Source organism: Lissotriton helveticus, chromosome 1_1, assembly GCF_964261635.1.
Source record: "Lissotriton helveticus chromosome 1_1, aLisHel1.1, whole genome shotgun sequence".
Lineage (NCBI taxonomy): Eukaryota > Metazoa > Chordata > Amphibia > Caudata > Salamandridae > Lissotriton > Lissotriton helveticus.
The window spans coordinates 440,954,033-440,978,095 of record NC_136057.1 but is presented as its reverse complement, the minus strand read 5'-3'; the positions used below and the strand labels follow the sequence as shown (position 1 = coordinate 440,978,095).

Here is a 24,063-nt window from a genome sequence, read left to right as displayed (position 1 = left end):
TGCGAATACCGCGCCTTCTCTCCCCTCCCGTCCACTCGTATCCAGTATGGCTAACAGTCGCCTGATGTTGAGGGCCGTATTTCTGCCCGGGATAAACCCTGCCTGGTCTGGGTGGACCAGAGTAGTCATGAATGGGAGGAGTCTTGTCGCTAGGAGCTTACTCAGTATTTTAAAGTCTAAATTAAGCATAAATAATGGTCTATAGGCCGAGCAGTATAGAGGTGATTAACCTGGTTCGAGCAGTGGGATTACTAACGCCTCTCGTGTGGTCCTGGGGAGCACTCCCTCCTCTCTGGCCGCTGCATACAACTTCGCTAGTCTTGGGGCTAGCTCCTCCACGTAAATGGCATAGAACTCGGTGGGGAGCCCATCTTTTCCTGGGGTTTTGCCCCTGGCAAGGCCTTTAATGGCCGCCCTTATTTCATGTTCAGAAATGTCTGCCCCAATATCCGTGCATCTTCTTCTGTCAGGGTGTGGAGGGGGAGCGGGGCAAGGAAGTCCACCATCTCTCCCTCCTCGCGTCTCCCTGCGCTTTTGTATAGAGTCACATAAAACTCCAGGAACCTACTGTTTATCACTTCCTGTCCTTACAGGTGGTGTCCGACCTAGTCTGCTAATTCCACAATAGTGTTACCTCTGCGGGTCGGGTTGGCCAGCAAGGCCAGTAAGCTACTCATCCTGTCTCTCTCTGCATGGTTTTGCTCCATGTCTTTTTTTTGTAATCAAAGCATCTCAGTTGTTCCTCTTGGGGGGTTACCTTCTCTTTTGCGTTTAGGAGCTCCTGTAGGTTCTCCAGATACCCAGGTGAATGTTTCTCTAATTCGCTTAGCTCACGGTCTGCGCCCTTCACTTCTGCCACCAGCGTGCAACGCACGCCAATGGATGTCGCCACACATCAGCCCTGAACCACTGACTTGAAGGCACCGCATTCCGTCAGTCTGGACGAGGCTGTGTCTGCATTTTCGGAGAAGTAGTGAATTATGTGGCCTCTAGTGTCTTTTTGGAAGACCTGGTCCTCCAGCGCCTCCGATTTAAGCTGCCAGGTAGAGATGGGCTGATGACATGCCCCTCCCCCCCCATTGCAGCCACAGCAGTACTGGGCTGTGGTCAGATATCATGCTTGCCAGGTATTCCACTTCCTGTACTAGGGCCTGGATATCAGGGGAACACAAAAAAGTACGTATAAGAAATGTGAATAGTCCCTAGCCTTTGGATGTGTGCTTTTCCATGTGCTCACTAATCCCCATCTTGTCTGCCACTCTGTGAAGGCCCTCACTGTCCAAGTGGCTGTGGTCAGATATCATGTTTGCCAGGTATTCCACTTCCTGTACTAGGGCCTGGATATCAGGGGAACACAAAAAAGTACGTATAAGAAATGTGAATAGTCCCTAGCCATTGGATGTGTGCATTTCCATGTGTCCACTAATCCCCATCTTGTCTGCCACTCTGTGAAGGCCCTCACTGTCCAAGTGGTTGGGATGTCCTGGAGTGGGGGATGGGAGTGGTCCAACCTAGGATCCGCTACGCAATTGAAGCCTCCCCCCAGAATGGTGGAATGCAGCAGGACAGGTGTTAGTACGCCAGACATGTTGGCCAGGAATGCGATGTGGCCCATATATATTCATTATCGTCACATCTTGGCCATCCAACCGACGCGTGACCACTAAGTACCGGCCCTCTAGGTCGGCCTAGTCCCCAGTGTGTTGGAAAGGGACCCCTGCCTGTATTCAGATCAGCACCCCTCTGGCAAATGCTGAGAACGAGGTGCAATATGCCCGGTCCCGGCATCTACGAAGTAGTGCTGCCCCCTCAGGAGCCAGGATATGAGTTTCCTGTAGCAGGGCAATATGGACCCCCTGGACAGGTAGGAGAATGTTGCTTCCTCATTGTGTGCATTCCCTTGACGTTCCAGGTCATGATTTTATATGTCAAGCCTCTATCTACGGGTGTAGTTCGCACCCAGTGTGCCACCCCCACACCCCCCAGCCTGTAGATCCTCCTCGAGAGGGAAAATCTGCGTCACCCCTGCTAACTCCCAGCACCGCAGTGCCTAGCATATTTTCCCTGCAGTTTCTCCAAGTAATAACTTTAAAACTCCCCAACTCCCACACCCCAGGACAAGTGAGTAGTTCTCCCTCATCGAAACTTTGCGCAATCCTTGCAATCAAACAAAAGAAGTAACACTTAAGGGACCGTGCAAGATGATTAATTGGAGAGCAAGCAATTCCCTTCCGATCCCCAGAGGCTTCCCCCCAATCCAGTGGTCTACTTGTCAGAGTTACATGGCGGTCCCATGGGTCTGTTTATTTCAGGCTCGCTAGTGGTCCCACTTCCTCCCCTTCTCCCTCCACACCCCCATATACTTGCGTGCCTGGTACTGTTCAATTGATGTCATCCAACGTACTGGGCCAGGAATGATCACTTCAAAGCATCACATTAGGCAAAGTTTCCAGAAGCAACTTAAAAGGGTTTTGTCAGTTTGGAATGCCTTTACATGGGTAATACATAGCAGCCGTAGATGCAACCCCTGGCACAAAGGTAATAACATTATTAATGTCCCCCCCAGTGCCACATGATTTATCACTAAAATATCAGCTTCATATGTATTTTGGAAAACCAACCATTTATCTCTAAACAAGCTAAAAAGTGCTGAAAAATACACCCTTTTTTTGTCTATGATGAAAACATATCAAATTTGGAATACAAATATCAATTCAACCAAGCAAGAGCTTCAAATGTAATAATCTGGACTGCAGACATGAGAGCTACTTTTATAGGTAGCTGGAGCTACTCTGGGAATTCTGCTCTAACTTGTAACCAAGCAGCAGTGCAAATCCCCTTAACACCTCTAAAGCCATTATGGTAAACCTGCCCCGCTGGCAACAATATATAACAACTTAGTCCCCACCCTAACCTTTTGAAAAGCATCCTTCTTCCATTAAAATCAAGCAGTAATCCCCAACTGTACACTCCCATGTGCACCATATCAAATTGGCGGAAGGGTGGAGCTAAATTTCACACACCTCTTTGGCTTGCAGGGTAAAGACATAGAGTATTCCTTCCCTACGGCACCCACAACTGACACCTTTAATTCCCACCCACTTTTCCACAGGGCTAACCTCCCAGTACATAGCTACTTACCTTCCTAAAAATGCTTGACTTGTGCAGTAAGCAGTAGTAATTCAGAGGCAATAGACACTACTGGCCAGCCACTAAATGCATGAAGAACAGGTGGAATTTGAAGACAAAGAATATCTCCTTTACTGATTTCTGGTCCTGCTGCAGAGTGGCAGCAGTCCTTTCTTGTTTCAGTTGAGAATGAGCCCCAGGATTATAGGTACTGCTATTACTTTAACATTGTCTCATCTTTAAGGTCTTTCTTTTTTAATTACAAAAATATGACATGATTTTCCTTCATTGTGTACAAATACGTTCGATTAGTTTCCTATTTCACTTAACGTCACTTAATGTGACAGGCAGGTGATTTCTTGCACATAATTTGAAGTTTCGTAGACCAACTATGCATACTATAATTATGTAGTGAAAAAATACAGATATTTATGTAGTGATAGTGAATTTATTTATTTGTTGATTACTTAAAATCATTACAAACAGCAAAGTACATATCCAAAACGAAATCAGATTAAAAATATACAGATACAATGTGCTGTTATATCCAAGACAAGATCTACAACTGTTATGTTATGTTATGTTATTTATTCTTTTGTATAGCGCAACGGTGACTCAAAAAGAGTATCCCGGCGCTTTAGGTAAGGAGAACTACTTCACCATAACATAACACAGTAAAAGGAGAAAAAAACAAGACAGAACACAGTAAAAAGGCTACTGAGAGGCCTACTGGGTGAACAACCAGGTTTTAAGACCTCTCCTAAAAGCAAGGAGACTGGAAGCCCCCCGAAGTGAGAGCGGAAGCGAGTTCCACATCTGTGGAGCCAGCAAGCCGAAGGAACGGCCGCCCAGGCGCGCTCTCTTCACACGTGGAACAACCGCCAGGAATAAAGATTCAGACCTCAAAGAGCGAGCCGGATGGTAAAAGGCAAGTCTCTTTTGGAGGTACTTTGCTCCCACCGCGTGGAGAGCCTTATAGGCCAAAGTCATTGCCTTAAAGGCGATCCGTTTGCGGATGGGTAGCCAGTGCAGCGTCAGCAATAGACCCGAAGCGCTAGCTCGTCTATTAAGACCAAAAATGGCCCTGGCCGCCGCATTCTGCACGACTTGGAGCCGCTGCAACAAGTACTCTGGTAGGCCCAGGTACAGAATGTTGGCATAATCTAACCTGGAGCCCCCCCCAACGCAACCCCAGGCTTTAACGACTCCTTTATGACCTACACATCTGACATGTGCTCTAGATATAGAAATGTCATAGTCACAGGAGACTTCAATTTTCATTGGGACAAAGATAGGAAACAGCCTGCAGCCAACACCCTAGAGACAACCATGTCTTCTCTAGGATTCAGCCAGCTTGTGAATGCCCCCACCCATGTTAAAGGCCACACCCTGGACTTGATATGGACCACATATCCCAGGGTGGCACTAGTTGGAATCCTTCCCTGTATGTGGTCAGACCACCATCTGATCTACTGTGATATCCCTTTGGACACCATACCCTCACGTCCAGTACCTAAAACTAGACTGACTCGTCAGTGGAAAAACGTAGACCAAGATACGCTGACTACATCACTTAGAGGAATTGCCCAGCCAATAATGCTTAACCAAGATGTAGATCAGGATTGTAAAAACATGATGGACTATCTGGTAAAGGCCATTGATCAGATAGCCCCTGAGAAACCCCAGACAAAAAATAGTGGGAAAAAGGGAGCCCCTTGGTTTACATCTGCTTTGAGGGACCAAAGGAAGGCCCTGCGTAACACAGAGAGAAACTGGAGAAGGAATAAGGATATAGCCACTTGCGAACAATACAAAACGGCGTTCCGTAGCTATAAAAAATCTATCCAGACAACTAAAGCTGCTTTCTACGAGGTCCGTATAAATAAGGCGAATAATGTTCAAAAGGAAACATTCAAAATTCTGAAAGAACTTACAAAAAGAGCCCAAGATGCAGAAAGTAGCATAGACTGTGACACCTTCCAGAAATATTTTCTGGATAAAGTTGACATTATTAGGCGTGAAATAAAAAGCACGGGGTGCAGTTTAATTGAGCAGCACATCGATTTAGAGCCAACGGTTAGCTGCTTATTATCATTTCCCCCCATGGATCCACTAACCCTTGAGTCACTGATGAGAAAGACGAAGTCCGGCTCCCCTGCAGATCCATGCCCCCCAAGCATTTTTTGCTTGGCAGGCCCAATCCTAGAGAACCATATCTTAGCCACACTTAATAAATCCCTGAGCACTGGCAGGCTCCCAACTGGCTTCAAGGAAGCTCGTGTAAGACCACTGTTAAAAAAAGTGGGGGGAGATCCTAATGCTTTAAAAAACTATCGACCCATATCCCAGCTGCCCTTCTTGTCCAAAGTACTCGAACAGCATGTACTTAAATCTCTGTCAAGCTATCTGGAGTCTAACCATCTACTCCATGAGAGGCAGGCAGGCTTTCGTGCACACCACAGCACCGAGTTGGTCATGCTCTCGGTGCTGGATGAGCTCAGAAGGATGGCTGACAGTAAAAGACCGAGCGCCCTGATTTTGTTAGACCTATCGGCGGCGTTCGATACTGTCAGCCACCCCATCCTGCTGAACAGGCTGGCTGGGTTTGGGATCCAGGGTCTAGCCCTTCAGTGGCTGGAATCATTTCTATCTGGGAGAACGCAGAGAATCCAGATGGGAGATAGTGTATCAGGAGTGGGAAGTCTGACTTGTGGCGTCCCCCAGGGCTCAGCACTTTCCCCACTCCTGTTTAACATTTATCTGCAGCCCCTGATTAACACACTAGCGGGAATGGGCTGTCGAGTATTCAACTATGCTGATGACACACAGCTGCTGCTGGGCATAGATGATACAACACATGCCCAGTTGCACGCGCAAGATATACTCCGATACACGGTCCACTGGATGTCCATCAACCAGCTCAAAATCAACCCGGAAAAGACAGAGGTGCTGATAATACCATCTAAATGCACCTCCTGGAGCGATTTGTACTGGCCCCAGGAGCTGGGCCCAACCCCACAGCCGGCAGCCACGGTTAAAAGTCTGGGCATTAAACTGGACAGTGGCCTCTCAATGACCAACCAGGTTTCCACCGTGGTTGGCACTTGTACAGGTCTTCTAAGACAGCTGCGTAAACTGGTCCCTCTTCTCTCCCAGTCGATGCTACGCACAGTGGTCTCGGCCACTATAGTGTCAAGATTAGATTACGGCAATGCGCTCTACCTAGGCCTGCCAAAAATACTAACAAACAGACTTCAGGTAGTCTTAAATGACGCCGCAAGACTTATCTTCAATCTCCCGCGGAGAACGCATGCCTCTCCACTATTAAAAGATCTACATTGGCTACCAACTGGACAGAGGTCTGTTTTCAAAGGCCTCTGCATAGCCCACAAAGCCATCTACGGGAAGGCCCCGACCTACATCAAGGAACGGATCGAGATATACAGACCAGAAAGAAATCTCAGGTCCTCTGATGCCAAACTCCTTGTATGTCCTCGTTTTAAGCTGGCCACAATGGGTGGGAGATCTTTTTCGGTTGTATTACCGAAGCTTTGGAATGCCCTGCCTGAAACACTCCGAAAGGAGGAGAATCTACTCCGCTTCAGGAAAGCCCTGAAGACCAGCTTGTTCCGAACAGCACTTAGTCCAGCTTAGGCACCCCACCCCTTCTCTTTCTCGGTTGTTATGTTCTGTGGTCAAAGCGCCCTGAGACCTGTAGGTGACCCGGCGCTATATAAACCCATAATAACAAATAACAAATAACAAATAACTATCAGAGCCTGCACGGTCAGCTTCCTGTGTTCCTCCGACAACAAAGGTAAAAACCTCCGCAGCATCTTTAGTAGGCCGAAACAGGTACCAGTCACCCCGAGGATCTGGGCCTTCATCGTCAGCCCCTTGTCCATCTTAACCCCCAAGTTCTTAGCCATGAGGGAAGAACAAGACGGGGGAAACATATCGATGGGCCACCAGGCCAGCCAGCTAGGCTCCGTGTCGCACCCGAAGAAGAGTACCTCGGACTTATCGGAATTGCACTTGAGGCTGTTCAGTTGGAACCATTTAAAAACAGCCCCAAGGCAATCCCGGATACTCTCCCCATCAAAGTCTCCCCCTCTCTTGCAGGAGAAGAGGAGCTGGGTGTCGTCGGCGTAGGATACGATCCGGGCACCAAACGACTCCGCCAACGCCGCCAAGGGGGTCATGAAGATGTTAAAAAGGGTCGGGCTCAATATAGAGCCCTGAGGGACCCCGACTCCAAAGGCGGCATCACGGCGGTGTCAGGAGATGTCCAGACCGTTTGCCGGCGGCCAGCTAGAAAGGAGGAAAACCAGCTGAGCACCGTCCCCCGAAGGCCGATCTCATAGAGTCTTGCGAGAAGGCCATCATGGGGGACGGTGTCAAAAGCCGCCGACAAGTCCAACAACACCAGCATGACTTTGCCCCCGGTATCCAACACCCCTTTGATGGTTTCAGAAACCTCAAGGAGCGCGGTCTCGGTGCTGAGATTTGAACGGAAGCCAGACTGGGTAGCATGCAGGATCTCGTGAGTCTCCAAAAAGTTGGAGAGCACTGCCTGAACGTGCTTCTCCAGAATTTTTACGAGAGCCGGCAGCAAAGGAATAGGCCTTTAATTGGCTGGGGCCTTCGGATCAAGACCCGGCTTTTTAAGCAGCGGGATGACCATTGCCTGCTTCCAGGCCGGCGGAACCACTCCCTGACTCAACGAGAGATTCAGAAGAGGGTTCGCCAGTGGATTGATCACTTCAGCGATCTTACCCAGAAGTTTGGCAGGGCAAGGGTCCAGTGGCGACCCAGATTTCAAATTGCCCATAAGCACTAGGGAGGCAGGGGCTGACAAAGAAGGAAACACAGCCAACGTAGTGCCATGCGAGGCCAGAGGGAGCATGTCAACCTCAGATTTAAACGGCCTAGCAGGTGCTCCAGATGGAAAAGAGTCCTGTATGAGTTTTATCTTGCTTGTAAAAAAACAAGCAAGATCCGCCGCCCAGGATCCTGAGGGCACCTCTTCAGATGTAATCGACCGAGGGGAGATGAATTCTCTCACTATAGTGAAAATCTCCTTGCAGGAGTTGGAGGCCGCTTCAATCCTCCCTGCAAGGTAGGCTTTTTACAACTAAGCCCTAACATAGTTTAACTACAAATAAGCAGTTTACTAATAAACAATTAGCAGCAGAAATTAAAGTGCCTTGTGCTAGCAGCTAGAATTGCAAGTAAACTTTTTAAGTTTTGTAAGGCTACATGGTATACAACACACCAAGTAGCAGCAAAGATTAAAGGGCCTTGTGCTAGCAGCTTAAAATGATCAAGTAAACTTTTAGATTAAAAAAGTGTACATGAAATACCATCCACCATTATGGAGTTGCATTAAAAACAGTATGGTACATAGAATACAACCCACCGAGTAGCAGCAGAAATTAAAGTGCCTTGTGCTAGCAGCTAGAATTGTCAAGTAAACTTTCAGATTAAAAAAGTGTACATGAAATATAATCCACTATTATTTAGTAGCATTAAATACAGTACAGTACATTTATAATAATACATTTTAACCACACTTTCCCTAAAAACATTTAAAACCAATATATCATTGCCACTTTTTAGATAATTTTCATAGCAGAAATTTCTTCACTAGAAATGTCTATGTTACAAAGTTTCTTTTCAGCTATAGAAATAAACTTAACAAATTGGTAAATGAGAAGGATGGTAGCACCACTTAAACATACAATAATTGCAGTCCTGCAAGATCTTACTCCCAATTCATTAAAAATGGGCTTTAAGATGATCTTCCGCTCTTCTAACAATTTTGGGCATAATGTTACTATATGCAATAGGGTTTCCTCACACAACCCACATAACCTACATGGGTTGGACGGCCACTTCTTCTCCCATTTTGGAATTCCATCTTTAGTTGGATATCTCCCAAACCTTACGTAAACACTCATTTAAATAAGTTTGCCAACTACTCGCATATTCACTTTTTGTTATCTCAAGCCAACACTGATTTGCTAGAGAACCCTCTTCAGCTCGAGACAATGTCAATAAGGACTTTAAAAATGTAGATTGTCGAGCCAAAATCTGTTTCTTTAGACCAAATTCTAGTCTTATATTGGCACGACTAATATATCTGGGAATCCTAAAAACTGATTTATATGTCCTTTATTCAATATCATCAAGAATTTTCGCATTTTTGCCACGGAAGATAAGGGAACCATAATCCAAAGATGGAATTAACTTTGCTTTCATAACCTTCAGCAAGTGATCATAATTTGGGCATAATAGCTTATCTCTCAGTTTTCTAAAAGCAAATGACAGCGGTGTGCCCTTAGCTTCAAGGTTATTAAAATGCTGCCTAAATGACATACTATCGTCAAATGTGATTCCCAAATATTTATACGATTTTACACATTCAATAACCAAACCATTAATATTCCATTCTTTTAATCCTAGTTTGCCTCTTCCCACAGTCATTATTTTCGTTTTTTTTTAAATTTATTTTTAGACCATTTTGTGTAACATATAGGTTAAAAGAGTCTATTAATCTTTTTAGTCCTATGACAATTTGGCTTAATAAAATGGTATCGTCGGCATATTGTAAATATTTAATCTCTTTACCCAACATAGAAGGAGAGTGGGAATTAACATCATTAAAATGGGCTGGAAGATTAGACATAAAAAGGTTAAAAAGACAAGGAGCCAAGACACATCCTTGTTTCAAGCCAATATTGGTCTCAAGGCGACGAGTCATGTGTCTTCCGTCGCCTACTTCGATCTGTACCCATGTATCGGAGTATAATAATTTGATCATCTTTAAAAGGGTGTTAGATATACCCCAATTAATTAACTTCGACCATAGTACATTTCGAGGCACAGAATCAAAGGCGGCTTTTAGGTCATGAAACAAATATACAACTTTTGTTTGCCTAATAATGTTAATAAAATTAAATTAATATAAGTCGATTCTCCCTTTCTAAAAGCGGTTTGTAAATTTGGCATCAAATCCTCTCTCATGGCCCATGATTCCAGTTCTTCCAGCAGACAACTAGCAAATATTTTCACTTTTACATCTGTTAATGCGATTAAGCGATAATTTGCAGAGTTGTTCTGGGGACCACTTTTATAAATTGTTTGGACAATAATTCCCTGCCATGATTCCGGAATTAAGCCGGTTTTTAAGCACATCATTAAATAGGAGCGTTAGTACCTCTGGCCAATCTTTTAAGTTTGCTTTAAAAATAGAGTTCGGTATTCCATTCGGACCAGGCGCTCCATTTGATCTAATCTTATTTATTACTTTTTTGACTTTATCAACCGACCATGGCTCTTTATCAAGGGAACTTAATGGTTCATAGACACTTAGGTCTAACCCGCCATTTTCTATTATCTCTAGTTGGCCATGATGAGTAGGATTAATTTTACTATCATCGTAATGTGGGCCCAGAGGAACAGATTTAAGATTATTAAAAAAGTTTACCCAGCTTAGTTCTTCAATATTGGCACTATTACTTCTATGATTACCAAATTCAAGATTGTTAATAATACTCCAAAATAACCGTGAATCTTTAGATTTACAAGCAAAATGTAATTTAGACCAAGTTTCTTCGTATTATGCTTCTTTAGCCTTCCATATTTCGTTCCTGTATCCCTTTTTCAATTGTCTAATTTGTTGGAATATCTCAAAATGAGATGTTCCTTTTGCTTTCCTATACAATGTTCTTATTGTTTTATTGAGACTTCTTTTAAGGTATAGTAAACAATGGGAAAACCACCCTGGATTCTTTGGGTTCAAAGTTATACCTTGAGAAGGTTTCAAATGAGAAAAGTTAGCCAAAAGGGCGGAACATAAACAAGGCCAAAGAGCAACCATAGATTTCCCTTCAGCAGTAGCATCTTGGAAATTTTAAATTAAACGGGAAAGGACTTCCAAAATATCTTTTTCAGTTCTCTCATTCCATATTAACCTTTTAAGGTTAAATGGAGTAGAAACAGTTTTGATTATTCTAGTTTTTGGTAAATAATCAAAAGAAAAAGCGAGAAGAATAACTTGTGGGTTATGATCGCTCTCAATCCTTGGTACCACATGGTAACTTTGTAGTAAGTTAAAAAGTTTCTCAGAAATTATGGAGTAATCAATTATAGAAGGGCTACACGTTTTATTAAACGTCGGTGTATTATCTTCATCTTGCATAATCTTAAGGTTACATTTTCTAAACTCACAATTGATCCTTTGTGATAACATTTTTTAATGTGTATTCAGCTTTTTACACGAAAAAAGATGCATGTTAAAATCCCCAGAGATAAATATCATTGAATCTAGATGTTCGTAATATAACACTTTCACCATTTCCCATAGACATGAAAGTTGCGTGGATCTATTTATGTAGTATTTCTTCCATAGAATTCAAAATGTGCTTGCTCTATTTAGTTTCATTGGCCTTCTGTTGATGAAATAATGACTTTTCCTCTCCTCCAAACTACTTTCACTTAAGCAAAGATACCAAACGTTAAGCTGGTAAAACTTTTAAAATAAATGAATTATTCAAATTTTTGTTTGTAAGGAAAACTATTATTTCTCTTTGACAGGAACCTGGGATTCATTGATAAGTCTATTTATCTAATCCAGTTGCTTCAGGGAATGCAAGTTGCCCAGGATGAATCCTGTCTTACGGGTAAGGTACAATAATGCAAATGCATATGTCTAAACACACATAATAAAGGTGTTAAAATTTGACTGAATGTTTGTACCTGTAGATCTGTTGTCATTAGAAAAGCAGTTAGTGATGGGTTCAATTTTTGTTAGTGGGGACTAGGATTTGCAGGTGATCTTTAGTTCGCACAGTTGTATAGGCTGGATGTGTCTTTTGTATTGCTGTTATCTGATCTATTCAGGTTTTGAACCCAGGAACAGTAAATGAAATCAGTGATCCAACACTATCATTTTTTTACATGCATTTTTGCACCATAGCATTTTAATTTGTAGCTATTTTAAAGATTTTTCTTAATTTTTTTGACTGCCTTGGATCTTTAAGTGAGTTTATATTCGTTGGTCATCCGTAAAACACTCATGCAGTTAGGAAAGTTGATGAACTCCTATCCGTTGTAAACTTTAGCATATGCTCAATCTGGGACTTTGGGGGGAAAATAGACTGGAAAACATGATAACAAGCCTCATTAGGCTTGTAAGGAAAATTCTCACTGATTGAAGTGAACAATCTAATGAGGTCACTTCAAAAATATCCCTTTGGCTTTCCAGACATAATAAAGTATGACTACATTAAACTTTTCACTGGTTAAAACTTTAAATGCTCAATTCCCTGAAATGCATTTATATTGAGAAACAAGTGAGGAATTATAATTTTAAACTTCCTGTTCAGTAGCAAATTATGGTTTCTTTATTAGTATAAAAAGTATGTGAAAACACTTATTTAAACCTAAGAGTTAACTACTTCTAAGTAACATACTGTCTTATCTGGCATAATCACAGTGTTCTTACAAAACGAATCTCTTTTTTTAAGAAATGATAAGGCGCACAGTGCCTCAAAACTGAAAATGTATCTCTTTTTACGAGTTGAAAAGTATTTGGTCTACACAGTATGAAATAGAACTATTTACATCAATGAAAAACTCTTAAAGTAATGAAACAAGCACTTGACATTTGACAATTGCACATTCTTCCTATTGTTTAAGCTTTCTTCCTAACTACAAACAAGATCATCAAAGATACTCCTATATCGAAAATGTATCATCTTGTCATTGGTCATATTCACTTAGTTTAAAAACAAAGATGTTTGAGAACTTTAAGTGAATACTTAAATATCGGAAAGGGAATAGCTTAATTACTCTAACAAATTCTCAAAAGTGAGCACACATCTGCAACCATTTCTAACACAACAACACATACTACAAAACGTAAATTGGACTCCTTATAAGATATGGACACTTGGGTTTCTGGAATGTTCAAGGTGTCTGAGTTGGCAAGTATAACCCACTGAGGACATCCACATGATCATACAGTGCTCTGGCATAACAAATTGGTGGGCACAAATCAACACTTTTATAAACAGTTTACTTTATAATAAACAATAAATAATTATAAATATTAAAATTAAGCTGACTACTGAAACATTATTTTAAAAAATATCAAAGAATGAACACTATTAGAACCAGCATTGGCACAAAACTAGTAGGTATGACTTTGGACGCCAAGCTTTTCGCTTTGTCAGTTCTTGTTTTGTCCTGTCATTATTTCTGCAAACCTTTATTGTTGGGGAATCTACCTGATCCTCATCAGTCTAAAAATAATAGTGGCTAAAACAAAAATATTTGTAGTTTCAAAAAGCACACGTTGCCGTAGTAGTCAATACCACTGAAGAGAACTTCTTTGTCTGTAGATGTGCCTTGTAAAAAGGCAGAATGCCATCACTCACAGTGTAGTCAGCCAATAGCTAGAGTAGCATGACCCATTGCCCCATGCTGTATGCAGACGGAAGAGACATGTGAATGACCCAACAGACCAATGGATGAATAGGGTTTGTTGAAAGCCCCTATACGTGACCCTATTATGCATATAGTTTTAGCAAAATCAAAATGCCTTGGCTAATTCCAGCTTTAAAAAGGGGAAAACTGTGACTAGTGTACAGTGCTATGACAGCAAAGAAAATATTACTGTAAAACGGGGCCCAGAGCAAGGGTTGGAATTCAGCTAGTTGCCGTCCACCCAGCAGATCAGAACAACGACGTGCTCTGCATTTCCACGTCAGGCCGTAGACCACTATAAGGGGGTATTCTACTGCCCAGTATAGGTCTACTTGGGCTTCACTCTATTGCATCTGGTTACCTCCCTATACTTTAGGAGCTAGACCTCTAGTAGTGCACCACTCATTCACTTAGGTCCTGATGAAGTGCCATACGACTTGTTAGGAGCGACAAGGGCACGAAACATGTCGACCGACTACACAGCGAAAGCCCTCTAGGAACATTGCATTCACATAGGGTGTCCACACACCTTTTAACTAAGCTGGATCTACCTGAACCATTAAAACTGCTTTTGAATAGGACTGCTCCAGACTTATTTTAACATCTACTTCCTGTGCACTACACTATCCTTGCCCTCTTACCCACTCGCACCCCACGGCTTCTTCAAAAAGATCCCCGGCAAAGAGACCCATTTACTGTGAGCCCATTGGGCATTGCAGCACCGGCCCGACGAGGAGCAAAGCCCAATGATAAAGCATGACATCCTTTGGGGTGTGTGAGGGCATCACGAAGAAAGACCTGTTTTTCCCCTGCCCCCTCTAGGAACTGCATACCCCTTGTAGCACAATGACCCAACAGACCAATGGATGAATAGGGTTTGTTGAAAGCCCCTATATGTGACCCTATTGTGCATATAGTTTTAGCAAAATCAAAATGCCTTGGCTAATGCCAGCTCTAAAAAGGGGAAAACTGTGACTAGTGTACTGTGCTATGACAGCAAAGAAAATATTACTGTAAAACTAGATATTCACTATTAAACCTGCTCTGCTTCTCAATCTAGTGCACCTAGTCCAGATAGATTAACTGGTGCTCAAACTAAAAGGTCAAAATACATTATTTACTATTATATGGAAAATACATCTTACACCTATTTGATTACAAACAGCGATTGTCCTATGGAAATGAATGATAAAACTTCAGGATCTTACTTTACAGGGTTCAAGCTCTGCTATGTGTTACATAGCTTGTACCAGTTTCTTTATGACTGTAAGAATTGAAACAAACAAATGATGTACTGAATAATCTCTTTGTTGTTACATTTCTTTAAATGTCTGCTTCTAAAATATAACCCATGTTCACTGTTGTTTTGACAACTATTTTAGGAACCTATTTCAAAGTGGATGACAACTATATCGTGTTTATGTAATTTTTTTAAAAACAGCTGCGTGTATTTAAAAAAAAGCCTAGATTCAAGTATGGTTTGTCTAGTCCTGTATAACGTTGATGACAGATGCAACCAGTGTACTCTTCGTAATGCAAGGTATTTCATCCGCTCTTTATCAAGCATACCATGAGCAGACATTCCAAAATACAGGCTATCTGAATGTTAATTGTTTTTCTGTCCCATGGGAAACAGGAGCTTTTTAATGTGTAACAAAATATTATTGTGTGGAGAAAGCGAGGCAGGGTATGTTATTTTGTATATAAGGTCCAAACCATATTACATTAAAACAATTTAATAGTATAATGAAAAAAATGAAGAAACTCTAACAAAGTACTGTAACATGGTGTAGAAAACCTCACTTTTTTTGTAGGCAATAAATGCCACAAAGCTAGCCCTAAAGAAGCCACTCTGCACCTGGGTCTCTTACAGAGTTCCACTGGCTTCCACTATCACGGAGAATACAGTTCAAATCACTTTTTATTGTTTTCAAGGCTCTGCATGGACTAGGACCGACACCACTGCAGGAAAAAAAGTTAGTCTGGCACGCCCCAGCAAGAGTCCTCATTCTTCTGCAGCCCATCTGGTCAGCACTCCCAGAATTAGAACCTCTAGGTTTGGAGGCAGAGCATTTAGTAGTGCAGCTGCCCTTTTATGGAACGAACTTCCGCCCAAGCTTAGACAAACAAGATTTCCTACACTTTAGGAAGAAGCTTAACACCTGGCTTTTTACAAGGGTGTAATGCAGAATAGTCATTCTCATGGTAAATATGTGCATATAGGGGAGCTAATGTAACCTCAGCGCCAGGATACCCGTGGGGTGATAGTGCGCTTTATAGGTCTTTATTGCATTACATTACATTACATTAAATGCAAATTCAAGTTTAATGTAAGAATGTAAAAGGCATTACCATGGACCTTGGTGCACTAAAAAGGTAATGGATTTGACCTTAGTTTTATTATCCCAGTTAAAACCTTTCACTTCAGACTTTAAATGTTTTTTGCAGAAAATATTTTCAGAGGAACAAACTTAATACTGTGTCCAGTGAGGTCTCCCGGACGAAGGATACGTGACTCAGGCACTCCTCATACTTAACATCAGAAAGCACAGAGCAGAACAAGGTGTGTTCCGAAGTCATGGTTGTTGCTGCAAGATTGCTGGATTGTTTTGGCGACTTTGTTTTAGTATTCTTCTTTTTGTCAGACTAGTCATTACAGTGCTTTTTCAAGTAATTTGGGCAAATCTACACAGGTACCGCATGAGGGCGGAAAGTTGTTAGATGGACTTCCCATGAATGTTGCTAGATTGACATCCCATGTAGTGCAGCTGAACAGTACATTTTTTAGAGATTTGTAGGCTAATGTAAAAATGCTTGTGTTATTATGATTACCTAAAGGAGCATTTACTGTTTTAGATCTGGCAGACTAACAACGAAGTAGATCATTCTCAGACCATCCTCCCTATTTGTAGATCTATAGGCCGTCTTCTGGACTGCTGGATTATTTGCTTTCTGTACTTATAGTTTCACCTTAAGGAAGGGCGTTGCCCTATTCACTTCTGCTGGACCATTATCAATTTTGTATAAAAAATGGTCACATACTCCTATACTTGTGGTTTGCTTTGCTTAAAAGACCGATTTAGAAAATATCCTGTTAGGCCACTGTTTAACAATACATTTTGCAAAGTTACCTACACGTTTTCTGAAAGTTATAATGTTTCTTTGATGGCTAACCATCAGCCCAATTATTATACATAGGTTTACTAGCTATATGTAAATGATTGCCTGTCATATTAAACTAGTCTTTCATTAAATTAAGGTGACAGCTGGTCTATTAACCCTGGTACACATATTTGTTTACTAACGAATAATACAACTCACAAAAAACCCTTTAAGGCAAGTGCTACATTTTTAGAGCAGGGCTTAGTGTGCCATGTTATGTGGAAATCATGCTATAGCTGTCTGCCTTCCACCTTAGAAATTTAAAAAAGTTCGACTTTATCTCACAGAGCTGAGATGACAAAGCTGCAGCCCTTTGGGAGGGCTATTTTGTTGCCTGGACACATTAGCAAAGGAGAGCAAGGTACGAGGAGGTCAAAGTGTCCGTCTTCCAGAGAGCATGCTTTCCTAGACCATCATAGAGAGAATGCTTGCCTATATGCCTTACAGGTAGCTATCTGTTCCAGGTAGAGAATGAGAATAAGGAAGATCCTTTGGTATTTCCCTCTACCCTCTGTCTTTCTTACACTGTCATGAAGGTGGCCGGGTACAGTTTAGGATCCCTACCGTATGTCATGTTAGTGGTTTGAATTCCATCCAACTGTGTTTATGTATTTCCATCTTTAATATCAATCTTTGACCTATTTCATCATATTACATTAGGGCAAGAGAAGGATATTTAGCAAGGACATCCATTCTTCAGAAACATGTAATCACAGCAGGTGTACCTTTCTAGAGAAACAAGAGGCACTAACTCAAACATGTGTGTTGTGTTCGGGTCTTCTCATTAACAGGACAGAGAGCCCTCACCCACCCAGTAGGTAGCATTCTACTTCAGCATTAGTCAATCAATCAATCAATCATTCATGATATTTATAAAGCGCACTGCATACCCATGAGGGTCTCAAGGAGCTGGGGGGGAGGGGGGATGCTGCTGGTGATCGAAGAGCCAGGTCTTGAGTAGTCTTCTGAAGGCCCGTAGGTCTTGGGTCTGTCGTAGGTTGGTGGGGAGGGTGTTCCAGGTTTTGGCGGCGAGGTGGGAGAAGGATCTGCCGCCGGTGGTCATTCTTCGGATGCGGGGGACTGTGGCGAGGGCGAGGGCGGCAGAGCGGAGCTGGCGGGTGGGGGTGTAGAAGTTGAGTCGTCTATTGAGGTATGCTGGGTCGGTCTTGTGGAGAGCTTTGTGTGAGTGGATGAGGAGTTTAAAGGTTATCCTCTTGTTGACGGTGAGCCAGTGCAGGTCTCTCAGGTGGGGTGTGACGTGGCTGCGGCTTGGGATGTCGAGGATCAGGCGCGCTGACGCCTTCTGGATGCATTGCAATCGCCTCAGGAGCTTGGCCGACGTTCCTGCGTAGAGGGCGTTTCCGTAGTCCAGCCTGCTGTTGGCGAGGGCCTGGGTGACTGTTCTTCTTGTCTCTGTGGGGATCCACTTGAAGATCCTACGGAGTATTCGGAGGGTGTTGAAGCAGGATGAGGAGACGGCGTTGACCTGCTTAGTCATGGAGAGGGTGGAGTTGAGGATGACCCCTAGGTTGCGTGCTTGGTCGGTGGGTGTCGGGCTGTTCCTAGTGTTGTCGGCCACCAGGAGTCGTCCTAGGCTGAAGGGGTGGAGCCGAGGATCAGGACCTCCGTCTTGTCCGAGTTCAGCTTCAGTCGGCTGTTCCTCATCCATTCGGCGACGGCCTTCATTCCTTCATGGAGGTTGGTCTTAGCGGTGTGAGGGTCTTTGGTGAGGGAGATGATCAGCTGGGTGTCGTTCAAGTAGGAGATGTTGTTGAGGTCGTGCTGTCGGACGACATGGGCGAGGGGTTCCATGTAGATGTTGAACAGCGTCGGGCTGAGGGAGGAGCCCTGGGGTACGCCACAGATTATTTCAGTGGCAGTGAAGCGGAAGGGAGGGAGGCGGACGCTCTGGGTTCTGCCGGAGAGGAAGGATGTGGTCCAGTCCAGGGCCTTCTCTTATATCCCGGCGTCGTGTAGGCGTGTTCGTAGTGTACGGTGGCAGACCGTGTCGAAGGCGGCTGACAGGTCCAGGAGAATGAGAGCTGCTGTTTCTCAGTTGTCAGGCAGGTTCCTGATATCATCGGTGGCAGCGATGAGGCGGTTTCGGTGCTGTGGTTGCTGCGGAACCAGGACTGGGACGGGTCAAGGATGTTGTTCTCCTCGAGGAAGCAGGTCAGTTGTTTGTTGACGATTTTCTCAGTGACCTACGCCGGGAACGGGAGCAGGGAGATGGGTCGGAAGTTCTTAAGGTCCTTGGGGTCCGCCTTGGGTTTCTTGAGTAAGGCGTTGATCTCGGCGTGCTTCCAGCTTTCCGGGAAGGTGATCTCGGCGTGCTTCCAGCTTTTCGGGAATTTTGCTGTCTCGAAGGAGATGTTGATTACTTTCCGGAGATGGGGTGTGATGGCTGTGCTGGCTTTGTTTAAGATGTGGTGAGGGCATGGGTCCAGCGGTGATCCGGAGTGGATGGTGTTCATGCTCTCGCCTGTGTCCTCGTTGTTAATGCTGGTCCAGAAGAGCAGGCGGTTGGTGCAGGTGGTGGTCGTAGGGGTGGTGGTTGTTGTGGCATTGAAGCTGTCATGGATGTCTGCGATCTTGCGGTGGAAGAAGGTGGCCAGCGAGTCGCACAGGTCTTGTGAAGGCAGGATGGCGTTGGTGTTGAAGCTGGGGTTGGAGAGTTACTTCACGATGTTGAAGAGCTCTTTGCTGTTGTGTGCGTTGTTATCCAGGCGGTCTTTGAATGAGGCCCTCTTGGCGGCTCTGATGAGTTGATGGTGTCTGCGGGTGGCCCTCTTGTGGGCGGCGTAGCTGTCTGGTGTTCGTTTGCGGAGCCAGTTCTTCTCCATTTTTCGGCATGTTCGTTTGGAGGCCTGGAGGTCTTCGGTGAACCAGGTGGCTTTCTTGCTGGTATTTAGCTGGTCTTCTGTGATCTTGCTCCAGCAGCGTCGAGGCATCTGTTGGGTGCGGAGGTGCGTGGTGGGCTTCCTGAAGGTGAAGTGGATGCAGTGGTGGTCGGTGGTGTGGTTGAAGGAGAGGTGGGGGCTTGCGCTGAAGATGGGGTCGAGCGTGTGGCCGACGGTGTGGGTTGGTGTTGTCATGAGCTGTCTGAGTCTGAGGTTGGCGAGGTTGTCAATCAGGGTGGTGGAGTTGGTGTTGTTGTTGTTCTCGAGGTGGAAGTTCAGGTCCCCGAAGAGGATGTAGTCCGTGGAGGCGAGGGTGTGTGTTCTGATGAGGATGTACGACATTACAACGCATGCTTTTACCACGCATGCTTTTACATCGCAGGTTTTACAACGCATACCATTACAACGCATAGTGCTTTGGGGCGCTGGATAGTGAATAGTTTAATTTACTATTCCAACTCCAGTCCCCGTGGATAGTAGGGAAGGTGTTGGATAGTACATTAAACCTATTCCCTATTCTAGAGTGCCCCCCAGCGCAATGCGTTGTAATGGTTTGCGTTGTAAAAGTTGCATCGTAAAGGCACTGCGTGGTAAAAGTTGCGTTGTAAAGGATGTTTCCCTCTGATGAAGTCGGCGATAGAGTCGCTGAACTCTGGTCGGGGTCAGGGGGTCTGTAGGCGAGGGTCCTTTGAGGGTGATGTTGGGGTCGGTGTGGATGTGGAAGTGCATGTGTTCGGCGGTGCTGAGGGTGTCGTCGGTGTTGGTCGAGACTCTGATGGTGGTTCTGTGGACGATGGCAATACCTCCTCCTACGTCATTGAGGAGGTCCCTGCGGGTGATCTTGTAGCCTTCCGGGACGGCTATGGCCGGAGCTGAGGTGGGGTTCAGCCAGGTCTCCGTCAGGAAGGCAACACCTGGGGAGGTTGAGTCAATGAGGTCCCAGAGTTCGATGGCGTGTGTGCAGGCGGAGCGGTGTTGAGGAAATGAATAAAATGAAATTGGGTTTTGTAGAGCGCACTTCTACCCTGAGGCCTCGTAGCGCTTAGGACGGGTAGGCGGGGACAACAATCAGGCTGTGCAACTTAGTGAAAGAGGAAGGTTTTCAGAAGTTTGCGAAACTTTAGTAGGACTGGTTCGCTACGCATGGGGAGGGGCAGGGAGTTCCAACAGGAGGCAGCATTCCTGGAGAAGGAACGACCCCCCCCATCTAGCTCTTTTAATTTTCCGTGATACTGCCAGAAACGTTGTACTAGAACGCAGATTTCTGGGGGGGTGGTAAGGAGTCACTAAGGAACAAATCATAGCAGGGCCTGCGTGCCACATAGCTTTGTGGGCTATGCACATCGCCTTGAATTGAATCCTGGCCTGTATGGGCAGCCAGTGGAGTTTTTCCAGAGCAGCTGACCCTGAGTGTCTCCGAGGCAGCCTCAACAGTAAGCGTGCCGCAGAGTTCTGAGTCACCTGAAGTTTTTTGATGGTACTCACCGGGGCACCCAGATACCGGGCGTTCCCGTAGTCAAGGCGGGACAGGATAAGAGCCTGCACCATGATCCTACGGGCCTGAAAAGGGAGAAAGGGCAGAATTTTCCTCAACAGCCTCATCAGGCCGAAACAGGTGGCAGAGAGCTTGGTAGCTCGATGATTGTAGCAGAGGGTACTATCCAGCCATACTCCGAGACTCTTGATCTGATCTTTATGCTCCGGGAGAGTGGCCATACATGTCGGCCAGTTGGTCTGGGTGACAGGGACTTACCCAGGAACATCAGTTCTGTCTTGTCCCCGTTTAACTTTAGATGGGAGAGTGCCATCCAGTCGGCTACTGCTTCAAGGCAGCTGTCCAGGGTGCTAGATGATCCCTCAGGGTGGTTGAAAGCAACCACCAGTTGGGTGTCATCTGCATAGGTGACAATTTCAATGCCGAAGGGACGCACTATCCCCGCCAAAGGCTCCATATAAATGTTAAAAAGGGTAGGACTCAGGGAAGAACCCTGAGGGACCCCGCAGCTGAGGGGCCATAGTTTGGATTGAGTGGCACCCTCCGAGACCTGAAACACCCGGTCTTCCAGAAAAGACTGCAGCCAGGTGAGAGCCAGCCCTGTCACTCCGAGAAGATTTAGGCGTGAGAGCAAGATGTTGTGATCCACTGTGTCAAAGGCGGCACTGAGGTCCAGAAAAATAATTGCTGCCTGCCGCCTTGGTCCAGATACCTCCGAGCGCACTCTGTCACTACCAACAGGGCTGCTTCCATCCCGAGCTTCTGGCAGAAACCTCCTTGAGAGTCATGGAGTAGATTGTTAGACTCCAGATGGTGAACCAGGATGGAATTCATATGCTTCTCAAGCAGCTTGCCCAGCCATGGCAGGAGGGATATCGGCCGATAATTGGCCATGATGGAAGGATCAAGATTGGGTTTTTTCAATAAAGCTCTGACTTGGGCGCATTTCCACACCAGCGGCACCTTTCCCGCGGTGATAGAGGCATTTAGAACGTTCCGCATCACTGGTCTGATTATATCAGCGACTAGCCTCAGATGGCGCGGCGGGGCTGAGTCAGTCGGAGAGCCAGATGTTACTCTTGACATTAGAGTGTACAGTGAGTCCTCGTCAAGCAGGGGGAACTCCATTAAAGGGCAATGCATAGTCGAAGGGCTACTCTCGGCTCCGGGGGACATAGTTTTACCCTGGGATGAGGTAAAAGAGAGGGAAATAAGCTGATTTTTTTTAATAGAAAAATTCAGCCTGCTTATCATATCGATTTAGGGCCTCTCTAGGGTCAGGTTTTTTTTTTGTAGGATGTTAATGAGCGATTTGGCAATCTGGAAGATTTCCCTCGGGGAGTTGGCTGCCGCGCTTATCTTGCACTCATAAAATGTGGATTGCGCCGTTTTTATTTCCGCCTTATACTTTGTGATCGCTTCTCTGTAAGCGATTCTGCTTTCAGCCTCTGCCGCCTGCCTCCAACTCCTCTCTAATTTCCTACACCTTTGTTTGCATCTGAGGTAGTTGGGTTCTTTTGTTGGAGGTTTGATGGGCCGGATGCTGGTGAAGCTGCAGATCCTGCAGGTGAAGGGTCCCTGGGTGCGCTTTGAAGTGGCCCGGTAGCAGGTGTGTTTCCCTCTGGGATTGAGTGCGTGGAGGGGTTGAGTGCATGCGAGGCATCGTAGCGGTGTCGGGCGTCATGGCGTTCGTGGGGGCCAGGGGTTCTGGCGCTGGGCGCGGTTCAGGCGTGGACTGGCGCAGCCGGGCCTTCCGGGTGCGGCCGCCATAAATGAGGAGGTGGGAGGGTTGTGCAGCTGGGAGGCAGGAGCGGGGAGGCCAATGGAGGATGAGGGGGGCAGGGCTGCAGGGGACGCAGCGGCGGGAACCAGAGATTAGTCACCACAATCCAGGTGTGGGTTACTATCTACATAAGGGAGATTGTGGAGTATTTTATTTTGTCACAAGAAATTGTGTCACATGGGGTACTGTATTATGAGGGTGCAGGTTTCAGATGATGGGCTCTGGTGCAGAGGAGATTAAGTCTGACTTAACCTTTTAAGTGCGGACCACAGCCTACGCTTTCACTACCTCTTAAGTGTGGCCGTCGCCCAACCTTGCTGTTGCTTGCACCTTTTTTATTTACTTATTTTTGTAGTGAAATGATGATCAGCATGCTGATGTTGTTTCACTGAAAGTGAAATGAGATAATTGACTAATTTTACTTTCACTGAATCGATGCTCAGGAGCATATCTCAGCCATTCCAAACACTGGTTTTCATGTGGGGGTGCGGTGGTCGGTTCCATTGGCCCTGTGGCTGATAGAAGGTATTTACCCTTTTACCCTTAAAATCACCATGATGTTGGGGGGGAAAACGGTTGCACATTTGGCATCAATACCTTGTATGGAAAACAATGTATGGAGGCGTAAGCGCGTAGTACCTCAAATAGCCCAAAAAAACCTCAGCTCTTGGGTGGAAAAGCCTCAGCAGTTAAGGGGTCAAACCTACCTACTGGAGGAAGGTATGGACTGTTTGTTGTGTTCCCAATGGTGAGTTTAACCCCTTCCCTGCGGGGGTAATTTCCGCACGGTGGGGCGGGGGGTTTGAGTGTAGCACCGCGGTGCTCGTGACGAGACCAGCTCGTCATGAGTCACGGTGGAGCTGTGCTCATGACGAGCTGGTCTCGTCACAACCCCGCCCACTGATTAATTCGCCCGCACAGGCGGGGAATCAAACGCACGTGGGCGGAGCGGCGCCTTTATAACGAGACCAGCTCGTCATGAGCACCGAAGAGGTTAATAGAGGTGGGGATTATTTCAATCCACAGGGAAGGTCAACATGTTTCTGCCCGTGTAGCTTCCTCAAATGAGGTGTAAGTGCATTTTTTAGTACCGCTGTGCCCTC

The 24,063-nt window shown here is 45.2% G+C and overlaps 1 protein-coding gene across 3 annotated transcripts in view; it reads left to right on the top strand.

Moving 5' to 3' along the window:
- Positions 1-24,063, top strand: part of LOC144811058 (ataxin-10-like) — a 1,101,028-nt gene that overhangs the window by 247,251 nt on the left and 829,714 nt on the right. For all 3 annotated transcript variants that reach the window (XM_078673828.1, XM_078673826.1, XM_078673827.1), the window contains one exon: positions 11,728-11,813. In XM_078673828.1, the coding sequence (XP_078529954.1) occupies positions 11,728-11,813 (86 nt within the window). The remainder of the gene's footprint in view (positions 1-11,727; positions 11,814-24,063) is intronic.